The sequence below is a fragment of the Notamacropus eugenii genome, chromosome 3 (assembly GCF_028372415.1).
Source record: "Notamacropus eugenii isolate mMacEug1 chromosome 3, mMacEug1.pri_v2, whole genome shotgun sequence".
NCBI lineage: Eukaryota > Metazoa > Chordata > Mammalia > Diprotodontia > Macropodidae > Notamacropus > Notamacropus eugenii.
In genome coordinates this window covers 153,417,510-153,439,290 of record NC_092874.1, presented here as the reverse complement: position 1 = coordinate 153,439,290, position 21,781 = coordinate 153,417,510, and the positions used below count along the sequence as shown (strand labels likewise).

Here is a 21,781-nt window from a genome sequence, read left to right as displayed (position 1 = left end):
CATCCATCCATCTATCTTCACCAGAATTCAAGTAAACAAGAAGCTCCAAAGTTTTTGCCTTGGAAGTAGCTATTCCAGTCCTCACCTATCTTGAAGGGCAGAGCTATTCCTTAAAATTTCCATTTCATTGATTGACATCTTGAGCTTTTCCTTTATTTCATAGACTCTCTGGTGCGTAGTGTGAAGTAAGTTCACAAATTTGTTCCTTTCATTTCGGATGGTGTCGTACAATTTGGAAAAATCCTTTAGTCTGTAAAAATGCAAATTGTTTGGGTGATTTTATTTGCTAAAAATCACGTATATATATTACATTTAAATTAATGAGATTCTTTTACCTTCGAAGAATTTCATGTTTTTTCTTCTTATATATCCTGAGTTCAACTTCCTTTGATTTGGTTTCTTTAATCATGTTGCTAAGTCTTTGCTAAAATATGAAGACACGTATAGTCATAAATGTCTACAATTGTACAATTCTCAAATTAAAAAAAAGCTAAATGGAATTACAGACTGGTCATTGAAATAATTCAGTGAGAGTTGACCTAGTAGTAATATGTAGGCAGTGAAACTCATTCATGGTTATGTGAAACCACTCCCAGTGGTAACAAGAGGAAATATAATCACAGAATCATAGCAGTTTAGGGCTGAGAGGCATTTTGAGTTCATACAGTCCAGCATCAATAACTGATATTATCTTTACCTACATGGGAGACAAGGTGTTAGCCACCATTGAAATCATTGAGTTGGACATCTGTACATTTCAAACCTAGGAAACTTTTGGGGAAATAATCATGAGTCTCTCCAGCCTTATAAAAACTCCTTAGATGATCTCTGATAAGAATTTACTATTTAATCTTAAGGAAAATGTACTTTATAAACTTTGTACATAAAACACTCCTTAATTTATGCTATGATTATTACTTGTATAAGATTTTTGGCAAGGACCCTCCATTAAATTTCTATTTAGATCCCTCATTGCGAAATGTAGGTGACTCCAGCTTCTTAGCTACATTGGTGCAATTTCTTGCAGCTCATACCAAGCTAGAAAGGCCTCAGGTTTAGATTTGATGACAGCCTGTATGTCTGGTGTTTAAGGATGACTATAGTGTGGTGATTTTTTTTTAGCTATGGAACCTCTGATGAAGAGGGTAAGGATTAATTAGTTAAAATACAGTTATTTTCCTGTTACTAAGGGGTATTTAAGAAAAGTGGATGATCCATGGTAGAAGGGAGACCGGTTCCCATGAAGGGTGTGGACTGAATAACTTTTTAAGTCTTCCAAACTTGAAGATTTAATAAAAAAAGAAAAAAGATGCATTAAGAGATTTAGCTAAATATCAATAATCGTAGCCCAAATAGAATAAAATGAGGCCTTCCTAATATTCAATTTATTTTTCTGATCAGTAGATTATTCTGATATCAAATGCCACTGAATGCAGTGAAGAAAAACATATGGCAGATATTTTATCGTGGGAGTTTAACGGTACTAGTTTTCCTTGTTCCCTGTGTGTATGGGCATGTGTGTAAGAAATGTCACTATAATCAAATGAATTTTTTTAAAAAAATTTGTGGAAATTAGTGTTATTTATATTCTTATTCTGTAGGTTATAGCTGGTGTTTAGCAGGCTGAATTTGTCCAACACCAGAAAATCTTTAGATATGAACAAATTTTAAATTTGGGACTTTTTCCCCTTCCTGATTGACTTGATGAATTATTCATACCTCAAGGGGAAGAATTTTCCTCTGGTTTGATTTATATTCTTTCACAAAGCACTTGGAGTATCCAGTATTGGTGTATAACGAATACTGACTTGTCACGTAGCCTAAGAGCAAGCAATGACCTTCCCTAAGCCTTCTGCTTACGCTTGATCATAGATGGAGGGGACATGTGACTCTGAGTTCTCAGGGGCTATGTCAACAGCAGAGCTCAAGCTCCTGGGAAGATCCTGTCCCTGTTGTTCATTTGTGTCTGCCTCTTGGTGACCCCCATGGACCGTAGCACGCTAGGCCCCCTTCTGTCCTCCACTATCTCTTGAGGTTTGTCCATTGTTTCCATGATACTATCTATCTATCTCATCCACTGCCATCCCTTTTCCTTTTGCCTTCCCAGTACCAGTCTTTTCCATTGAGTCCTGTCTTCTCATTATGTGACCAAAGTATTTAAGCTTCAGCTTCAGCATTTGACCTTCCACTGAATATCCTGAACTAGATTCCTTTAAATATTTATTGATTTGACCTTCATGCTGTCCCAAGGGACTCTCAAAAGATTTCAGTATCAATTCTATGGCACTTAGTTTTTCCTTATAGCCCAACTCTCACAGTCATGCACTGCTACTTGGAAAACCATAGCTTTGATCTTTGTCAGGAAGGTGATGTCTCTGCTTTTTAGTAGGCTGTCTAGATTTGCCATAGCTTTCCTTCCAAGGAGCAAGCGTCTTTTGATTTCATGGCTGCAGCTTCCATCTAGAGTCATCTTTGAGCCCAAGTTCATGAAATCTGACACTGCTTCTTCCATTTCTTCTCTCTCTATTTGATAAAAAGTGATGGGACCAGTTGCCAAGATCTGAGGTTTGAGTTTATTTCTTTTTTTGATGTTAAGCTTCAAGTCAGCTTTTACATTCCCCTTTTTTGCCCTTATCAAAAGGAAAAGATGTGAATATAGTTCCAGGGACAGACCTAGTATGTTGTTTGGGGACCAACTTAGCTAAGGACAGAAAGGTTTGTTGTCACTAGGAGGTTTTCTATAAGATTAATTCTTTGATCATTTCAACTCCATGAAATCTTTGAAAAAAATTTTTAAGCAAAATACCAGGGTTCACAAAATGGAAAAATATCAAAGATTTTGTATAACATATAGATACACTTGTCTGCTTCTTCTGAATTTAGAGATAGAAACCAAAAACACAACAGTGTGTATCACACACACGCAAGTTAAATACAAGGTAGTTTGACAGGGAGGGCATTAATAGTTGGGGGATCAGGAAACACTTAGAAATTCTTGACTGAGCTTAATCTGAAAGGAAGAGAGGGTGAGACAAAGGAAAGTAGGGAATGTATTTCTGGAGCTGGGGGCAGCCAAGACAAAAGGAGGACCACAGGAAATGATGTGCAGTGACTGGGGAACGGAGAGCAGGCCAGTTTGGCTGGATTATTTTGTTAGAAGAAGAGTAAGACCCACTGAGGCTGTAAAGACGAGGTGGGGCTAGGTTGTATAGTTCAAACATTAATTCCCACATGCTAAGTTTGGGGACAAAATTTTAAAACAGGATTAGATAACAAGGAAAGGTGTTCTCCCCAAGAATGATTTCTATATCTTTATGTCAACAGCTCACATTTATATGCTGCTTTTATTTTTACAAAACGGTTTTCTCATGACAACCTGGTAAGGTAAAACAAATAGTATCATCCCCTTTATATAGATGAAGACAGACAAAACAAAACCCCAAAGCACACAGTTTAGGGACTTGCCTACAGTCACACAGCTACTAAGTCTCCGAATAGGGAGTCAAGCCTGTCTCCTTAATCCAAGTTCACTACCCTCCCCATTAAGGCAGGCTTCCCCAAACTACTCAGGAATTTTCCAAGAGTAAATGGGGGAGACCTCTGACGGTGGCAGCGGAATGACACGTTATGGTGGCCTGTAAAGAGGGTGGGGTTCTGTCACTGAGAAACCAGAGATTGCAGAGAGCTATTTCTCTTGATTTCTCTCCTTCACAACTCTTGCCATGAACTTCTCTGACCAATGTCAAATTATATTTACTTTTCCTGTGGCTCTTGCTAATGCAAATTAGCCACTGATTTATTGAATGCTTTTTCTGAATGCTAGTTAATTAAAATTACAATTATGAATTCCTAATGTGTTAATGAAACCTCATCTCACTAGGAGATGCTCTATTTTCCATAGGACATGTTTTGTTAAATTTGAGCATAAATGGAGTCCCCTGTTACCCGTGAGTGCTGTTTGTTTTTAATAAGGATTAGGAGACTGTCTAGTCCAGGGGTGGGGAACTTGTGGCCTCCAGGCCACATATGGCCCTCAAGGTCCTCAAGTGCAGCCCTTTGACTGAATCCAAATGTCACAGAATAAATCCCCTTAATAAAAGGATTTGTTCTGAAAAACTTGGTCTCAGTCAAAAGATAGCACTCAAGGACCTAGAAGGCCACATGTGGCCTCAAGACCTGAAGCAAAAAATCCTCCATTGATAAATAAATATCCTTGTGTAGAAACAAAAGGGTGGGCACAGAAATGCTTTTACCTGAGCTTTTATGTAATCTTTGGCTTTCTTTTCTCTCTCTTCTGTTTTGATTTGTTGTAGACGGTTAAGGTTTTCTAATTGTTCTCGGAAGAATTCCTGCTCCTTAAAAAGCTTGCTTTCCTCTGCAATGAATTGTTCTAACAATCGAGCCTCCATGTCTGTTAAGATTCTCTGTTTTGAAACATGATGTAGTAATAATGATTCATCTTTTGATAGGTGCAACATCTTAGGCTACCTGAGTCTGAAAACTTCCTTAAAAACAAAATAACCTCAACACTCAAATCCAAACCACTCCATTTTTGAATGCACAAATCAGTACATTTGTGGAACAGGAAAATGTATGTTCCATTGTAAAAAAAAAATTTCTTTCAAGTCATTAAAAAAAAAAAAAACAAACCTTGATTTTTAAAAAAACTACCTTAGCAGTAACTTTAATAAATATAAATTTTTCATTCTATTGTAAACAAAGATTGAAATATCCATTAGCTATTTTATAAAATAAATTTATATACATTTTTAAAGTTATAAAATATTTTAAAATAATTTTATAAATTTATGATTAAATTATGATTTATAACTGATAATATTTGTGAATTTATGATTTTATAAATTTGTGATAAAATTATCAAAAATTAAAGATAATTTTTAAAATTTATGATATAACTTTATTTATAAAAGAATAACCAATTGTATTCCATGTGTGTGTGTGTCCTTCATTTTAAAGTTTTTGAAGTTGTAGAGAACTCTCTTGTATTGTTTTTATGTCCACACCACACAAGGCTATTTTAATTTTTGAGGGGAGAGGGAGGGATAGATCAAGGAATAGGGTTCACTTGAGATTTAAAGATAGGAGAAAAAAGCCCACATTTTCTTTCAAAGGGTCCCTCTTTGTGGGATTCTATGAAAATGATTAAAATTACTTCATATTAGCAACTGCTATGTAAAAGACCAAATTTAAGAATTAACATTAACCTGCTGGACCAAATTCCTTTTAGCTAATTCAACCTCTTTGTGGAGGTCTCTTCTCCTTTCCACAATTAATGAATCATCTTTAGGAATGCTTTCCATCTGAAAAATATTAAAGATTTATACAATTAAATACACAAAAGGAAATGATCAGTATCACATACATAATCCTCTAAAATATATTTTTAAAAATTGTATCAGGAGTGTGTATGAGTGTGTGTGTGTGTGTGTGTGTGTGTGTGTGTGTGTGTGTGTGTGTGTGTGTGTAAAATATATCTCAACTTTGGCTTTATAAGGTTTGCAAAGAGCTTTACACTTATCATTTCAATGGAATCTTACAGCAGTCCTGGGAGGTAGGATTTATTATTATCCCTATTCTACAAATGGGGATGCTGAGTTAAAGAAAGGCTCAGTGACTTGCCCAGGATCACGCAGCAATTAAGTGTCAGGCAAGATTGGAATTCGTGTCTTCCTGACTTCAAGTTCCTCATTCTGTCATAACCTAGCAATCATTTAAGATATCTGCTCTATTTTAGTCTTATGGGTGTCCCTGAATTGAGAATGTTTTCTTAGTAAGGATTTTAAAAATTAAAATATGAAGTTCTATAAGACATAAATAATTATTAATATAAGTATAGAGTAAGATGTGTCAAATACTTTGCAAAATGTTAAACACTGTATCAGACATTGTTATTGTTACTATGGGTAGCCTACATTTTTAAGTCTAATTTTTAATCTGATGTCCTGAGACCAATAATGTGTGTGTGTTTGTCCTTCGTTGTTGAAGAAGACCATGCCATTAGAGAAATAATGACGTGACTTGCACTTGACTTTGTTTTGAGTGAGGGAGGGCTGTGCAGGTCACCAGCCTCACTTCTCCTCCGGAGCCATCTGAATCCAGTGACCAGCCATTCATCAGGATGACTGGAGATGACCCAGGATGAGGCAATTGGGGTTAAGTGACTTGCCCAAGGTCACACAGCTAGTGAGTGTCAAGTGTCTGAGGTGAGATTTGAACCCACGTCCTCCTGACTCTTGCACTTAAACCTACCACTGACATTTAATCAAAGCAGAAAAAACCTAAGACTTACATTATAACAATGTACGCCTTCTCCTTTCTCTACTTCCCAGTGTGCTTTTCATACTGTTGCCAGAATAATATATAAAAAATATATATTATATATATTACACACACACACACACACACATATTTACAAATAGATTGTATTCACGTCTGTCTTTAGTAGTTCATATCAGTTGACCACTGATTGTATTTGGGAAACAACTTGTATTTATTAATACAACTTGTATTTGTATAAATTTGACTCAGTTCTCTATATATTTGAGAAATGAGACCTTTATCAGAGACATTGCAACCTGGGCCATCACCGGTTCATCTTGACTTACACCGCATAATCATCACATCCTGTTGGGCTTTTTCTCCTGTCCAAAACCTGGTTTATAACCTTTCATTGTGTAATTGTTACACGGTATAATTCTGTTCCTCATGCTACTTAACAGGTAAACAGAGCAGCAGTGTATTTACCAGTGGCATATGGATATGTTTATCTCTTGCACATTGTAAGCTGCCAGCCTAGAATTTTCAGCACATGGGCAAAATTGTCAGTATATTTCCAAAAGCAGACTTGGCGTGGTTGTTTAGAGAGCTGCAGGACTAATGGTATTGGCACTCAACACAATGAAGAGCCATAAAGGCAAGGGGAGCAGGTAGGCAGACAAAGATGCCTTGAGTTAAGTCATGTGAGATGGTAAGATCTGCATCTTCCCACACTAGCTACACTGTTCTGTTCATCTGCCAGTGATACAGTTTAGCAATAAATGATTTTAAAGCAATACCAGCACAATTTTACAAAGCTTCACATAATGGTCGCACCCTACTTTTTTACAAAAAATAATTTGGCATAAAATCTGTGACAATTGTGTGAAATATGGTATGTCTCACCACCAGACTCAGATGACTCTGGAGGAGAGAGTGAGACAGACTCATAACTCTATACATATACATCTCTGCCTCACTTAAATCCAGTTCACTTGCAAGTCAAGACATCACCCTCCTGAGGTCATTGAGAACAAAGGACAAATAGCAATTATTTACTAGTTCACACACACACACACACAGAATAAGAGAGTGTTCCATATGCAGCTGTCCTATGAAAATCTTCTAATCAACCACTCTTAAACAATTCCTGGCCTGTAGAAACTTAAAATGGAGTTCTAGAAATGAATCGGTTGCATAAAAATACAAAAAGTATATAACTAGTATGAAGGATGAATGAAAACTATGGAAATTTTGAAACAGAAGATGGGCCAAAGAAACCAACAAAGATTTCATACAGGAGTTGGACTTCAGTCGTAAGTTCCAGAGAGTATATGAATTGCTTTCTAGAGCACCTTTTGCTCCTGTCTGATTCTTGTTCAGTATTAGCAACCTGCTGCTTAAAGTGAGGAACTACAAGTGGGATTCATCATCTCTAGCTTCCCATGAATACCAAAGGTTCAGGACAATTGCATGAATCAAGGAAAATAAATAAGGAAAATACAAAGACTACTGGGGAAGCGAACCTATCATCTCCGTCTTAACCAAAATTCCCAGCCAGACTTTTCTGGGCTGGAAAATAACAATAAAAGCTAAAGTTTATATCACGCTTTAAAGTTTGCAAAGAACTTTACAGATATTGTATCAGCTTATCCAAAAACAAGCCTGGGAAGTAGGTGTTTTTATTATCCATCTTACAGATGAGAAAACTGAGGCAGACAGAGGTTAAGCGGCTTCTCACATAGCTTGGAGATGACAGATCAGATTTGAACTTAGATCTCACTGATTCCAGGTTTAGTGCTCTATCCACTGTACTACCTAGCTACCAATGGATGACAGTATGATGTGCTACAAATGGCAAGAGGGACAATCTTCCCTGAAAAGAAAACATGCCCTGCTTTCAAGATTAGGCCTACCTGGAGTCAAGTCTTGACCAAAAATATTTCTTCTGTCAGTTTTATTTTTTAACCCCAAGAACTGGCTCAAATGATACATTTTTAGGCCTGGTAAGAAGGCCTAATGTGGTCTAAAAATCTATCATTTGGGCCAGTTCTTGGGGTTAAAAAATAAAACAGGTAATATGATCTTCAGAAGGCTGTTATCTGAGATGAAAGGAATGCCCTAGGTATCTCCTCTAGCATTTTTTCTATAAGCACGTTGGCTCCAAGAAAACCCTGAGCTGCTCTTTAGCCACATTCTTCAATTTCCCATTCAATCTAACTACTTGACTCTTTCCCCAGTAGCAAATGTGGCTGGGGGATAGTGGAGGCACATACATTATTGTTTGAGATTGGAAAAATAGAGGACCAGGATATATAGACCTCCTTGTTTGCAAATAGGTATAGTGGAAAATTGAGGAGCAGGAGTACTTAGCTGTGCTTCTAGGCTAAATTTCTTGGTATTTGCTATCTTGGTAGCACAGTTAATTTTCCAGTAGAGAATTCCCCCTTTATGTCATTATAGTAGAAATTCCCTCCTCTTGTGCTATATGATGCTCCACAGATGTAAAAATGTAACGTTGATTACTATGTATTCATGACATGGTTCATTGAATCTCCATGGAAGAAGAGTGCCAGGATGTCTCACTTACTTTTAAACTTCAACAATCATTTGATCTCTAGTAATATTCTAAATGGTGAACGGCACAGGTATGTAATCAAATGCTCAGATGCTACAGTACTTTTATCTTCTAATTGATTGAATTAGGTATGTAGCCAAATTTTTGTTAACTGTTAGTAGTTATTGTCTATAAATTTAATTCTAGCTCAAAATATGACTGTAAGTTTCACTACATGCTCATGCCTGTCAAATACCCCTGACTTTCACCTTGACTATCTTGTGATATGTTGTTCACATGTTTCCTTCTTTTACTGTATCTCTTTCTCCCACGGACCTATTTCAATATGTGTGACCTTGGAGAATACCCAAACTCATCATTTTATCTTAAGGATCTGAACCCAATATCACTGTCTTCCATCTTCTATTTGCTGCCAGTTTCCATAGCTATCCGTTATTTTCTTTTCCAATGCCAGTATAACAACAGGAGTATTATTGGAACACTACAGCAATGCCTACCCTAGCATTATACTGTGTCCATATTAAATCCACACAATTTCATATAAGCTCTACAATCAACTGAGAGAAAAATTCACTAAAGCAATCTGGAGAAAAATTGGTAGATATAGGTTTACACTAATCATTAATTGGGTGGGGAAGGAAGAGTCCATCAAATTCTAATTACATAGTCTGAGAAGTTTGAAGCAATCTATAAGTATTCTCATCTTTGGCAAGGAACTGGGCAATAGGCAAATCAACATCTTAATATTTTATTGTTGTAAACATCCTAATTATTTAATATTTGTGAACCACAGTTTCATTGAGACCAATCTGCTTCCAAACTATTCCAACCTTTCATGAGTTTTGGTGCCTATGGATCTGGGAGGGGTTATTCATTTTGGACAAAGGTCATAAAAGCATCAAAGTTAACTGCACCTTGGAAGAAATAAGGGAAAGCATCCCAGTGATATGGCCTGTGTTTTGAGGATGTAGAACTATTGGTTCTGAGTCTGAAAATCATACTAATGTTGAAATTGGCTCTATTTGGTACCCAGTCACTGATTTTCAGTGTAGCCAAAGGGTATGATATCTGGACATAGTGTAAATCAGCTATCTCCTAAGAGCAAAGGGAACTTATTAAAACTTAACAAAGAGGAAAGTGGATTTTTCTTGAAATGAGTGAAAGGAAAGAAATTGTCATATAACACCTTTTGTTTTAATATTAAATCTTCCCGTTTCTAATTTTGTGAACAGAGTAAAAACCTTCAAATGGTTAGTAAAATATAGTTTCATTACTCTTTGTATTTACCACTCACTAAGCAAGTACTACTCTGTCCTCTGATTATAAACTATTTAAGGTCAGAGACAATGTTTAGCACTATTTTGTTTTTATTTCAAAATTTCTGTAGTCATATAGCCAAACTTTCAAAATTTCTTTAGATAGCCAAACTTTTGTTACTAGTCAGTATAGCATCTTAACTGTTAATAAAATTACGTGACATTTTAAAATAGTAGACAGCCAATAAATGTTTGTTGATAACAACGATATAGAATCTTTTGTGATCCTGATGGGTTTTAAGATACTTTTTTTGTTTTTTAAATAAAATTAGTAAAAAATGTTATTTTTATTTAAAAAATGTTAATGAAAAATGAATTTAATTTTCTTTTGTCCTGGGAAATTTGAAGGGATTGTTGAAGTTGTAGAAGGCATATGTATAACAGGACTTGGCAAATGATTGAATGTGGTCACTCGTTTAAGGAAGAGGGCCTCATTTTGTCCCTCAACTTAAGTTATTTAATGGTGGTTATTGAATCATTTCTTGGTCTCTGGAGGCTGAGATTATGTTTAATATACAGTTTTATTTTGAGTAGGCTGCAGCACATTAACAATGAGGATTTACAGGTTAGAAGCAGTCTAAAAGACAGACTCTAAGACACATATAAAGAGGTGAGTATCTCATGTGCTAAGAGTGTGGGATAAGGTGGTCAGTTTGAAAGCATGTATACAAAGTGTTAAATGACACAGACTGCTGGTCCACAAGGAGCTCCTCATATAAAATCTTTTAGAAGGGCATAGATAAAAATTACAAGATATGAATAGGGTGAGGATGCATATACATACACATGTGTGTATGTGTGTATGTGTATACATATATATGTCTGTGTATGTATGTGCATGTGTATGTATGTATACACACATTGGTATGTGATTAAACTCCATGGAAATGCTTCAGGAAGAGGGCATAGTTTTCCCTTGCTAGGTGGAAGCATGAACCTCAAGAAATGAAATGAATAAATCCATGTTCACTGCCTTCAGACTTATGAAGGGATTACCCACAAAAAGGGGCTGAGGTAGAAGACAGAACCATATACATTTTTCTGAAAACCATAAAGAGTTTGGAACTTCACTGGAGTGTCTTGTTGTGTTGGTTGAATCAGATAATGTTTTAGGTGAGCTTGAACTGTTAGTACCTGGTCCTTGGCCATGAATAGGGGTTAAATAAATGCTTAGCCAGCAACCATCTCCCTGCCCATGTTTAAGCAAGAATTTTTATAAAAAGATCTTATAAGAGAGATAATGCAGAAATGCTGCTTTGTAAATATCAGTTTTTTTAGACATATTTATTATTGATTTTGTAGGGATAAAAGTGACATCCGTGATCATTTTTTTTCTTTCTGGAGGGAAATCGTCTTGTCATTGCAATATTGTGAGAACTGATCACTTAAATTTTTTTTTTATTTAGCATTTTATTTATTTTATTCTGAACTTAAGAAATAAAGCAAGCATTTCCATAACATAGTAGAATGGGGGGAAAAGATGATTGCACATGAAACTGCAAAAGTATTATGTACAACTTTCTATTCCATATATATATATATATATATATATATATATATATATATATATATATATATATATACACACACACACATTAAAGTTATCATGTAACCTTTTTTTTTCTTTTTTTTATTCCTTCCCCCTTTCCCCACCCTAAAGATGGCTACCATTAGTGTGTGTATAAAATCATTCTATACATTCTTCTATGTATCAGTTCTTTTGCTGGATGCAGATGGCATCTTCCTTCATACGACTTTTGGGCTAATTTGGATATTTATAAGAGTAAAAATGACTTAGCCATTCAAAGTTTTCCTTAAAACAGTTTTGTCGCTACTGTATACACCATTCTCTTGGCTCTCCTCGTTTCTCTACTCATTATTGTGTGCATTTATCCATGTTTTTCTAAGATTGTTGAGCTCATCATTTCTTATATCACAGTAACATTCCATCAAGCTCATTTATCACAACTGGTTCAGCCATTCCCCAAATGACAAGCATCCTTGCACTTTCCAGTTCTTTGCACCAAAAAGAGAGCTGTGATAAATATTTTAGAATATGTACGTTCTTTTCCTTTTTCCTCAATCATCCTTGGAAATCAGCCTGGTAGTGTGGTGTTGCTGGGTCAAAGGCTATTGGCAGCTTAATAACACTTTGGATATCATTCCAGATTGCTCTCCAAAAAGGTTGGATCAGTTCAGTTCCACCAACAGCGAATTAGTGTCCCAATTTTTCCACATCCTCTCCAACATTTGTCACTTTGCCCTTCTATCATTTTAGCCAACCTGATTGGTACAAGATGATACCTCAAGACTGTTTTAATTTGCATTTGCCTAATCAATAATGATTTGAAGCATTTTTCATATAACTATCAATTGTTTTGATTTCTTCATCAAATGAGATAACATATGTAAAGCACGTTGCAAACCTGAAATTGTTATTGACCGGTGAGCTATTGTTATGCTTTTGTCCATTCTGTGGGCTGCCCTGGCCAAAAAACATAGTTAGTTGGGGCCAACTTTTGGTAATCAGTCTCTTGGTATTTAGAAAGGCTGGTTCTTGAATTCTGCATAAAAAATACAGGTTCATACTCGAGCCTTTCCAGACTGCTTGTGTTATTGTTCAGTCATGTCTGACTCTCCATGACCCCATTTGGGGTTTTCTGGGCAAAGATACTGGAGTGCTTTGCCACATCCTTCTCCAGCTCATTTCATAGAGGAGGAAAGTGAGGTAAACAGAGCTAAGTGACTTGACCAGAGTCACGTAGCTAGAAAGTGTGTGAGACTAGATTTGAACCCAGGAAGATGAGTCTTCCTGAGTCCAGTCCTGGCACTCTTTTCTCTGAGCCACTTAGCTGCTCTCTAATTTGCTAGGGATTGCCTGATGTTCTCCACTGGCCTGGTCTTCGAGAACTCAGAATTTTCTCCATGTTATGAGGAGGCACTAGAGCTTTTCAAAGGGAAAAAAAAATACTATAGAGTATTTTAAATAAACATTTAAGTAAATATTTACTCTGAAAATTACTATGACTGGTCATATCACCCTTAAGGAGGAAAAGCATTGGATACATTTGACACATCAAAATTTGAAGGGGCATGAAAATTATCAAACAAATACAAAGAGTCACCTTTTATTTCATATTAAAAATAAATACAATTTCTTTAATATTAAACTATATTTCTTTGGAAAATAATAGTTTATATTACTGTGCAAAATGATTTCTTAAGAATACGTATGAAGTGACAGATAGCAACAGAAGTTATTTGGTGAGCACCTTTTTCCCATCTGAATATTTTCAATGCTAATGTTTCATAATTGTTATAATCTCAGTAGGCAATATATATCAAATGTTGAATAAATAAGCATTTCCCCAAGAGGGAACTTAAATATACACTTGCCTTTCTTAAAAAAAGAAAAATATCCTTACATAGAAAATGAAAATGTAGTAAATCGTAAATAATTCAATTCTAAGTTTAATGGATTAATAATGTTGGCTGCAATTAGTCACAAAAAGTGGAGGTTTCTCCCAGTACAGAAATTTTCCCCAATTTGAGTTAATGTATTATTTATATCATACAGTTTTGCTGGCCATGGTGTCAAGAAAAAGGGTATGCACACTGTCTTTGTGTGCACTCTAATATTTTCTAAGGATTAGATTGAGATCTTTCTTAGTATTGGGGGAATTGTAGGAATTAAGTGAAAATTCTGGACCTAGCTCGTTTCCTTTCTACACAGTTACAGGCCTAGTCCAGTTTTGGTCTTGTGAGAAAACTTTATTCAATTACGGAAATTGTGAGAAAATTTTATTGTGTTGTTTGAACCTAGCCCTTCATGGTTGGGAAGTTGGACCCTCTACCTTCTATTTAGAGACCCTTCACTAAGGACCCAGATTGTGCTGACCAGCAGCCCAGTCAGATCCAAAGATGGATGCAAAGAGTTTTCTCACAATTTTACATCTCAATGAACCTTTAAGTATTATCTGAAATCTAGCCTCATACTATCAATCAGTTATTGTCGCCTTATTCCTCTGATTGAATACAGACATTTGGTGGGGAATGGGATACTTCTGACTTCAAGGAATTACACTTGTTCATTCTCCCCCTCCAACTTGGACAGCCTCTTTTCTTTCCTCTAATTAGACATCAGATTACCTAATCTTGTATCCTGGTTTATATCCTGTTAGCAGTTTTCTTTTAATGCATAAAAATCTGTTTCCCCCTGTATTTGGGGTCCAGTTCCAAGCCGAGGAGGTCTGCTCCCAATTAGTTATACAATTGGCATGCATTGCTTAATAAATCAGCATACTTGGAAGTTCAAACCTTTGTTTCCTCAGACATTCAACACACCATTGTACGTTATTTAGACATCTCTTATGCACTAATTATTGTCTATTTTTGACTTCAACTTATTTGTGTACTTCTTATCTTCCATCAGTTTGTAGGTTCTAGGAGGGCAGAAACCCTTCCTTATTTATCCTTGTGTTTCTTCCCCCAGGCTTACCACATATGTGTTGAATATGTGTTGAATAGTTTCTAGACTTATATTTTATATCATGCAGTGTGACTATTTCTATATCTGCTACTTATAAATTTTCTGGTAGAAGCTATTTCAATCAATGAACTCTTTCATTGATGTAAATTTTTAGAGTTAATCCTAATCTTTTACCCATGGATGACTTCCTCTGAGATCAGTATGAAAGTATCCAGACAACACATTTGGAAAAAAATAAAATTTTGAAAACATATCAATTATCAAAGTAATTTTATTTATGCCATTTGATTCTCAGTTTTAAAGGCGGTTGCTTTCTTATCTGGCCATTAGAAACACATTTCAACAGAAAAGTTTTATTTATAAACTGTTATATAAGTTGTTAGAGTTTATGTCATAAATTGAAAGCTACACTAATGTTTTAAGAAGTTACTGTTCAGAGAATTTTTCCTGAAGGATTAGCCTTCAGATACTCTGGATCTTTCATAATTTCTAGTTACAATACGTCCAAGGTGTGGTTATGGAGAGTGCTTAGCATCTGTTGATAGAGTTCATGGTTCCCATGGAAGTTAACTGGGACAGTAACAGTGGTGTCAAGAATTCAGAAAATTTATAAGTAAAATATAGAAAGGAGCTAAATCATACACTGTAAAATTTTGCATGTGGAATGGTTCAGGCAATAAAGTAGAATTCTAGTTGAGCTCAATACCCTGTTGCCTAATTAGTACTGCACCCTTGTTTTCCTAAATCATTTAGGGGTAGAGAGGATGAGGGATTTAAATATTTGAAGGGTAATTCTAGGGATCTATTATACTTATCCTTGAGTAAAATGAGGAATATTGAATTATAGGGAGTTACCGTGAGTCACATTTTGGCTTAATAAAATACAATATGAAAAGCCTGTCCTGGGCTCAATACATATGCTTTTGAGAGTTCATGGAAATCAGAGTTATAGATCTGGAAGGGACATTAGAGATAATCTAGTCTAGTTCTTCTTGTTTTAAATTGGTAGAATCTGAAGCACAGAGAAGTTCAGTTGGCTTGATGACAGTCACCCAGCAGATTAGTGAGGATGCAGGACCTAGAACCCAGGTGTCTTCCTTCGCTGTCCTTTCCTTCACTTCTTTTCCCATCCTGTTGCCATCTCTGGCCTGGTTCAGGATTGGCATCCACCATAAAGAGGGTACCAAAAAGACTTACTGTCATATTATGTTTGTGCTCAAAAAAAGGTTGTTGCATTTTCCTTTCTTTTTTGAACTTACAAACTCAAAGAAGATGTTTAAATATACAAACAAAAAGATGTACATGAAATCATAAAGTTTCATTTAAAAAGACAGAAATGTAGCAAGGATACAACTCTCCTTTGTGATGGGGTTCTCCTGGTCTCTCTGCACCACAGTTAAGGGGTGTGGGGAGGGGGAGGCAAGGGCCAGCTCTTGGTTCAAACCCTCCATCCCTACTTTCCTTTGGACATCTACGGAGAAAGCTCAGAACCCCATTCTACCTCCCAGCTCAGCTAGTAAGTATGGAAGGAGAAGCGGAAAGAATTGATGAAAAACAAAAGGAGTCCTTAGGAGCCACAGAGGCAGCTAGGTGGTGTAGTGGATGGAGCACTGGGCTTGGAGTAGGAAGATTCCTCTTCCTGAATAGGAAGGTTCCTCTTCCTGGGTTCAGATCTCGCCTCAAACACTTACTAGCTGTGTGACCCTGGGCAAGTCACTTAACCCTGTTTGCCTCAGTTTCCTCATCTGTAAAATGAGCTGGAGAAGGAAATGGCAAACCACTCCAGTATCTTTGCCAAGAAAACCCCAAATGGGGTCATGAAGAGTTAGACACGACTGAACAACAATAACAGGAACCCAAAGGTTTAGTGATATGTGCTAATGGAGTAAGAGACACATTTGCCCAAACTGAGAAATATAAGAAATAATTGGGAGGTACTCACCACAAATTGACATATAGTGGGAAAAGAAACTGAAATTAGTTATCGACGTTTGTATAGCGCTTTAAGGTTTGCAAACATTTCACATATGTTATTTCATTTGATCCTTACAACTACGATAGGTATTAGTATGTCTATTTTCCAGATAATGAAAATGAAGGAGCATTAAATGAGTTGCCCATGGTCACAGAGCTCCTTAGCGTCAGAACATGATTTGAACTCCGTTCTCCCTATGCTCCACAGCCAGGGCCCTCTCCATTCTCTGAAAAAATGAGCAAGAGGAAGCTCCTGAGGAGGCTCTGAGTATGGCAGGAGGGGCTAAGAAGGAGCAGAGGGGTTCTAATAGGCCAGAGGCATTCTGTTCATTAGTGCTGAAGGAACTGAAAGAAAGATGTTTCTTTAGACCTTTCTGGTTGCTAAAAGCCAGGAGCCAGGGGAGCAGAGGCAAATGCCAAAGGTTATCCACAGAAAGAAAGCAAAGTGAGAAGAGCCCACAGCTGATAGGAAGCAGGGACACAGTGACCGGCTCAGAATTGAGAGGTGAGGTGAGAGTGGTGAGAAGGATCACAACTTGAGCTCAGCAAATATTTAGTAAGTCTATTATATAGCAAAGCATGGTGGGAAGCTCTAGGGATAAAAGGGATATAAATAATTCATGGCCTCAAGGAATTTACACTCTCCTGGAGAAATTCAACATATACATAGAGGAACAGATGAAGATGCATCCTCTGAAAAAGGGGAAAGCTTTAACAACTGGGCAAGAGGAGTGGAGATCAAGGAAGTCTTCCTGGAGAAGAAATGCTTGTGCCAATTGAACCTGCAGGGAAGATAAGGATTCTGAGAGACTCTGAGCATGTCCAATGGCTTGTGCAAATACACAGAGGGGGAATAAGGCCCAGTAATACCTAGTAGGTCAGGCTACTTGGAATGAGGAGGGAAATATAGTGAGTTAAGAGGAAAGGGTAGATTGAAAGTAGACCATAGCAAAATGAGGCTGAGGAATTTCTATCTAAGTTGAGAAGCAATACGCTATCACGGAAGGCTTTGGGGAAGCAGAGTGACCTGGTAGATTATTCTGGCAGCTGTATGTGGGATCAGCGAGGGAGAGTAAAGACTGAAAGCTAGGAGGTTAAATAGTGGGCCATTACAACAGTCCAGGAAAGAGGTAATGAAGACTGGAATTAGTGACCTTGTAAGTGAAAACAAAGGGACAAATGAAAGAGGTATTATGGAAGCAGAACTCACAAGAGTTGACAACTGCTTGAGTGTTAGGGGTAAAGGAGAGGGTAGGAATCAAAGGTGACTCCAATGTAATGACCTAGTAAATGGGAAGATGGTAATATCCTAACAGAAATAGGTAAGTTTGAGGAGAATCAGGTTGGGCGGGGGAAGAGAATACATTTCATTTTGGACATATTGGATCTGAGGTACTAACTGGATATCCAGGTAGAGATGTCTAGCATGATTTGAAAATGTATTCAGAGGAAGAGTAGGATTAAATATATACAGATGGAGACTGGAAGAGAGGAGAAGTTGGGTAAAAATGTATAGAGATTTTGAGGGTATGGAGTAGAGGAGAGGAATGAGTCATGATAGATGGCCTCAATTTTCTCATACAAGTAGGAGAGGAGATCATCCACCTCAGTGGTCTTCTATAAGTCCATGGAGTATTTACCCAGTATCTATTCTATAGGGCTTCCTTTAGGTCTTGAAAAAAAATTCCTAGTTAGGAGTGCAATATGCAGGCTATATATTTCTTATCCTTTGACAATTTGATATAACTAGTACATTCCCTTCATAATCTTTTATGTTACTTCCTTTGTGCAATGAATCTTTCATAATAATCTTCCATCTACTCACCCACTCATACGATGTACCCCCTTGATTCACCTTTGGGATCCCCATTTTGGTTCCATGGAGATTATGGTAATGTCTGTTTCATAGTCATAAAGCACTATTGGGAGAATATTTTTGTTAAGAGCTCAGTTTTGGTGTCAAGGAGCAACTTGAAATAATTAAATGTTACTGCATTTAAAATTTTCAATCCAGCCTACTCTTCCTCCAATAATTTAACTACTTTCCCCCCCAATTCTTTGTTGATTTTCAGTCATTTTTCAAGGTATGTATGTTCTAATAGACTAAATCAATGGATTGCCCATTCAACTGCATGTCCTAATTTAACCAGCAAGCATTTTTTCCACTTGATTTTTCCTTCATCTGTTCTATTTTGTGTGACTGTATGCAGATTTCTTTTTTTTAGGAGACAAGGCAATTGAGGTTAAGTGACTTGCCCAAGGTCACCTAGCTAGTAAATGTCAAGTTTCTGAAGCTGGATTTGAATTCAGGTTCTCCTGACTTCAGGCTTGGTTCTCTATTCGCTGTGCCACCTATCTGCCCTTATAGACTTCTTGAAAGAAGATCTGTAGTATTCTGGATCAGCTTGATATAATGAGCCCAAAATCATTTACAAAGAAGAGTATCATCTCTAGAATTTGGAGCCTTTTATTTGGAATTTATGCTGCACATACTCTGTAAGAGTGGCCAGGACCTTTGGGGAACATACATATCCCTCTTTTATCCTTTTCTTCATAATGATAATGTTGAGAAAAGATAGCTCAGTGGTTGCATCTGTGAAGAAATCTTGTATGATTTCAACATAGCCATTTAGAGACAACGTGGCAAGGTACATTTAAAACTGTATTTTTCTGTGCTGAATTAAACATCTTTTTTGGTAACCAACAAACAAGGGCTGACACTATTTCTTTTTTCTTTCTTTTTGTCTTGTATACCCAGAACCTAGAACAATGACTAGCACATAGTAGGTTCTTCATATAATTTTGTTGAAAAGAAGAGGTGGTCTGTTCAAGAAAATCATTAGACAAAGCCTGCCTGTTTCTTTTTCATATTTTGATTAAAGATGTCCTCAATACATACTATTAACAACTATTCTTGTTAAGATTTTGTTAAGCTGACAAAGTAGGTATATATTCACTAAGTGTTAATGAGTTCTTAGGAGCATTGAGGTGGCACAGTGGACAGAGTGCTGCACCTGAAATTAGTAAAACTAATCTTCCTGTGCTCAAATCTGGCCTTGGACACTTGCTAGCTTTACACCAGTTCCTCATCTGTAAAATAAATTGGAGAAGGAAATGGCAAACCATTACAATATCCTTGCCAAGAAAACCTCAAACGCAGTTGTGAAGAGCTGGACACACTTGAAATGTCTGAACAACAACAGCTACCACCATATGGAGGGAGGTGATTAAAATTTTCTTTTTTTAAATATCTTCCCCTTTCTGAGATATCTTGAAAACAGAGCCCTTAATGCCTTAAAAATTAGACCATCTCCACCACGAATTCCTTCTATGTATACTTGGTCATGTCCAATTACTTTTCTTCACTTCTTAACTTCATTTAAGGGCCATTCTACATCAAGTCAATAAGTATTTAATAAGTACCTGCCATATTTTTCTGTCTTTAACATTTGCTTAAAATTGTGTTAAGAGTTCACATGTACTAGTTCCACTGTTATTAATGACAAGAAGTGATTAGTTTAGAAAATTCTAAATTCTATATTCTATTTAATTTTGCATCTCTTTGTTCTCCTGATGCCAAATTGTTTTGAGATGAAATGGTTTTGTTGGTCTCAAACCAGTTTTTATGAAGGTTTGTTTTCCTCTCTTCTGCTTTTCTTTGTTTTATGAGAGGATATCTTCTTCTGTAATGTTTTGCAAATGAACTTAACTCCAAACCAGTGTTGTTCCTGCCTGACATGTCTCTGTTTTGCCCAGAAATCAAATGTTATGTGGCCAATGTGATTTATAGATTTTTTTTTGTAATCTTCAGTTTGATTGATTTCATTATATTTCTCTAAGATGTTGATGATCAGAGTTAATGTCTTTGCCTTTTTGTCATCTTTTCATCAGCTTATTCATAGAGATTCTAAGTAAAATATTTTCTGAACAATAAATAAATATATTCTGTAACTGAGCAAAATATATTCTCCTCTTTGTACTTTCTTCTAATTTATTGCTGATTTTGGCCCTTGCTGTGACTCAGGGATGGCATGAATACAAAGACAGGGGATTCTAAAAAGACTGCTATGACAACAAACAGTTATTTCCTGTCTTAAAACATAATCACTTTCATTTTTGTGATATTATTTGGTTAACATGTCTACTATTTTCTGTCTCTCTTCTTGGCATATAGTGCATATAGACATGAAGCTTCTGCATATAGATAGATATCTTTACATATATATTTGTATTATATATATATACACACACATATACGTTACCTATTTATCTATCATCTATCTTTCCTTATTGAAGTCATTTAAATTAAGATATATGTCCTTTTAATTTTTCATAGAATTTGTCTACTTTATCCTTTACAATAAATGTTAGCACATATATTTCAGTTACCTCCATGGCAGTCTTTTTGTTTTCCTCATCATTAGAGCAGAAAAAGAATATTTCATGAAATGGTGTTTCTTTTTTTAAAAAATGTATCTATTTTTAGTTTTCAATGTTCACTTCTATAAGCTTTAAATTTTCTCTACCTCCCACCTTTCCCCGCTCCCCAAGATGACATGCAATCCAATATAGGCTCTCTCTATACATTCTTATTCAACACTTTTTCACATTAGTCATGTGGTATAGAAGAATAAGAAAGAATGGGAGGAACCATGAGAAAGAAAAAACAAAATAAAACATAAAAAGAGCAAATAGTATGCTTCTATCTGCATTCAGACTCCATATTTCTATCTCTTGATATGGATGGCATTTTCCATCATGGGTCTTTTGGAGTTGGTTTAGTTCCTTGCATTGCTGAAAAGAGTTAAGTCTATCAAAATCAGTCCTCGCGCATTGTGGCTGTTACTGTATACACTCAGCATCACTTTATATAAGTCTTTCCAAGTTTTTCTGAAGTCTGCCTACTCATCCTTTCTTATAGTACAATAGTATTCCATTACATTCATATATCACAATTTGTTCAGTCATTCCCCGATTGATGGGCATCTCCTCAATTTCCAGTTCTTGGCCACCACAAAAAGAGCTGCTATAAATATTTTGTACATGAGGGTGCTTTCCACATTTTTGATGATCTCTTTGGGACATAGCCTTAGAAGTGGTATTGCTGGGTCAAAGGGTATGCAGATTTTTATAGCCCTTTGGGTATTG

The 21,781-nt window shown here is 36.3% G+C and overlaps 1 protein-coding gene across 3 annotated transcripts in view; it reads right to left on the bottom strand.

Annotated features, from left to right (window-relative positions):
- Positions 1-21,781, bottom strand: part of CCDC146 (coiled-coil domain containing 146) — a 187,666-nt gene that overhangs the window by 38,312 nt on the left and 127,573 nt on the right. For all 3 annotated transcript variants that reach the window (XM_072653160.1, XM_072653161.1, XM_072653162.1), the window contains 4 exons: positions 5,226-5,321; positions 4,254-4,424; positions 336-424; positions 86-250 (listed from right to left, as the gene is read on the bottom strand). In XM_072653160.1, coding sequence (XP_072509261.1) covers positions 86-250; positions 336-424; positions 4,254-4,424; positions 5,226-5,321 — 521 coding nt within the window. The remainder of the gene's footprint in view (positions 1-85; positions 251-335; positions 425-4,253; positions 4,425-5,225; positions 5,322-21,781) is intronic.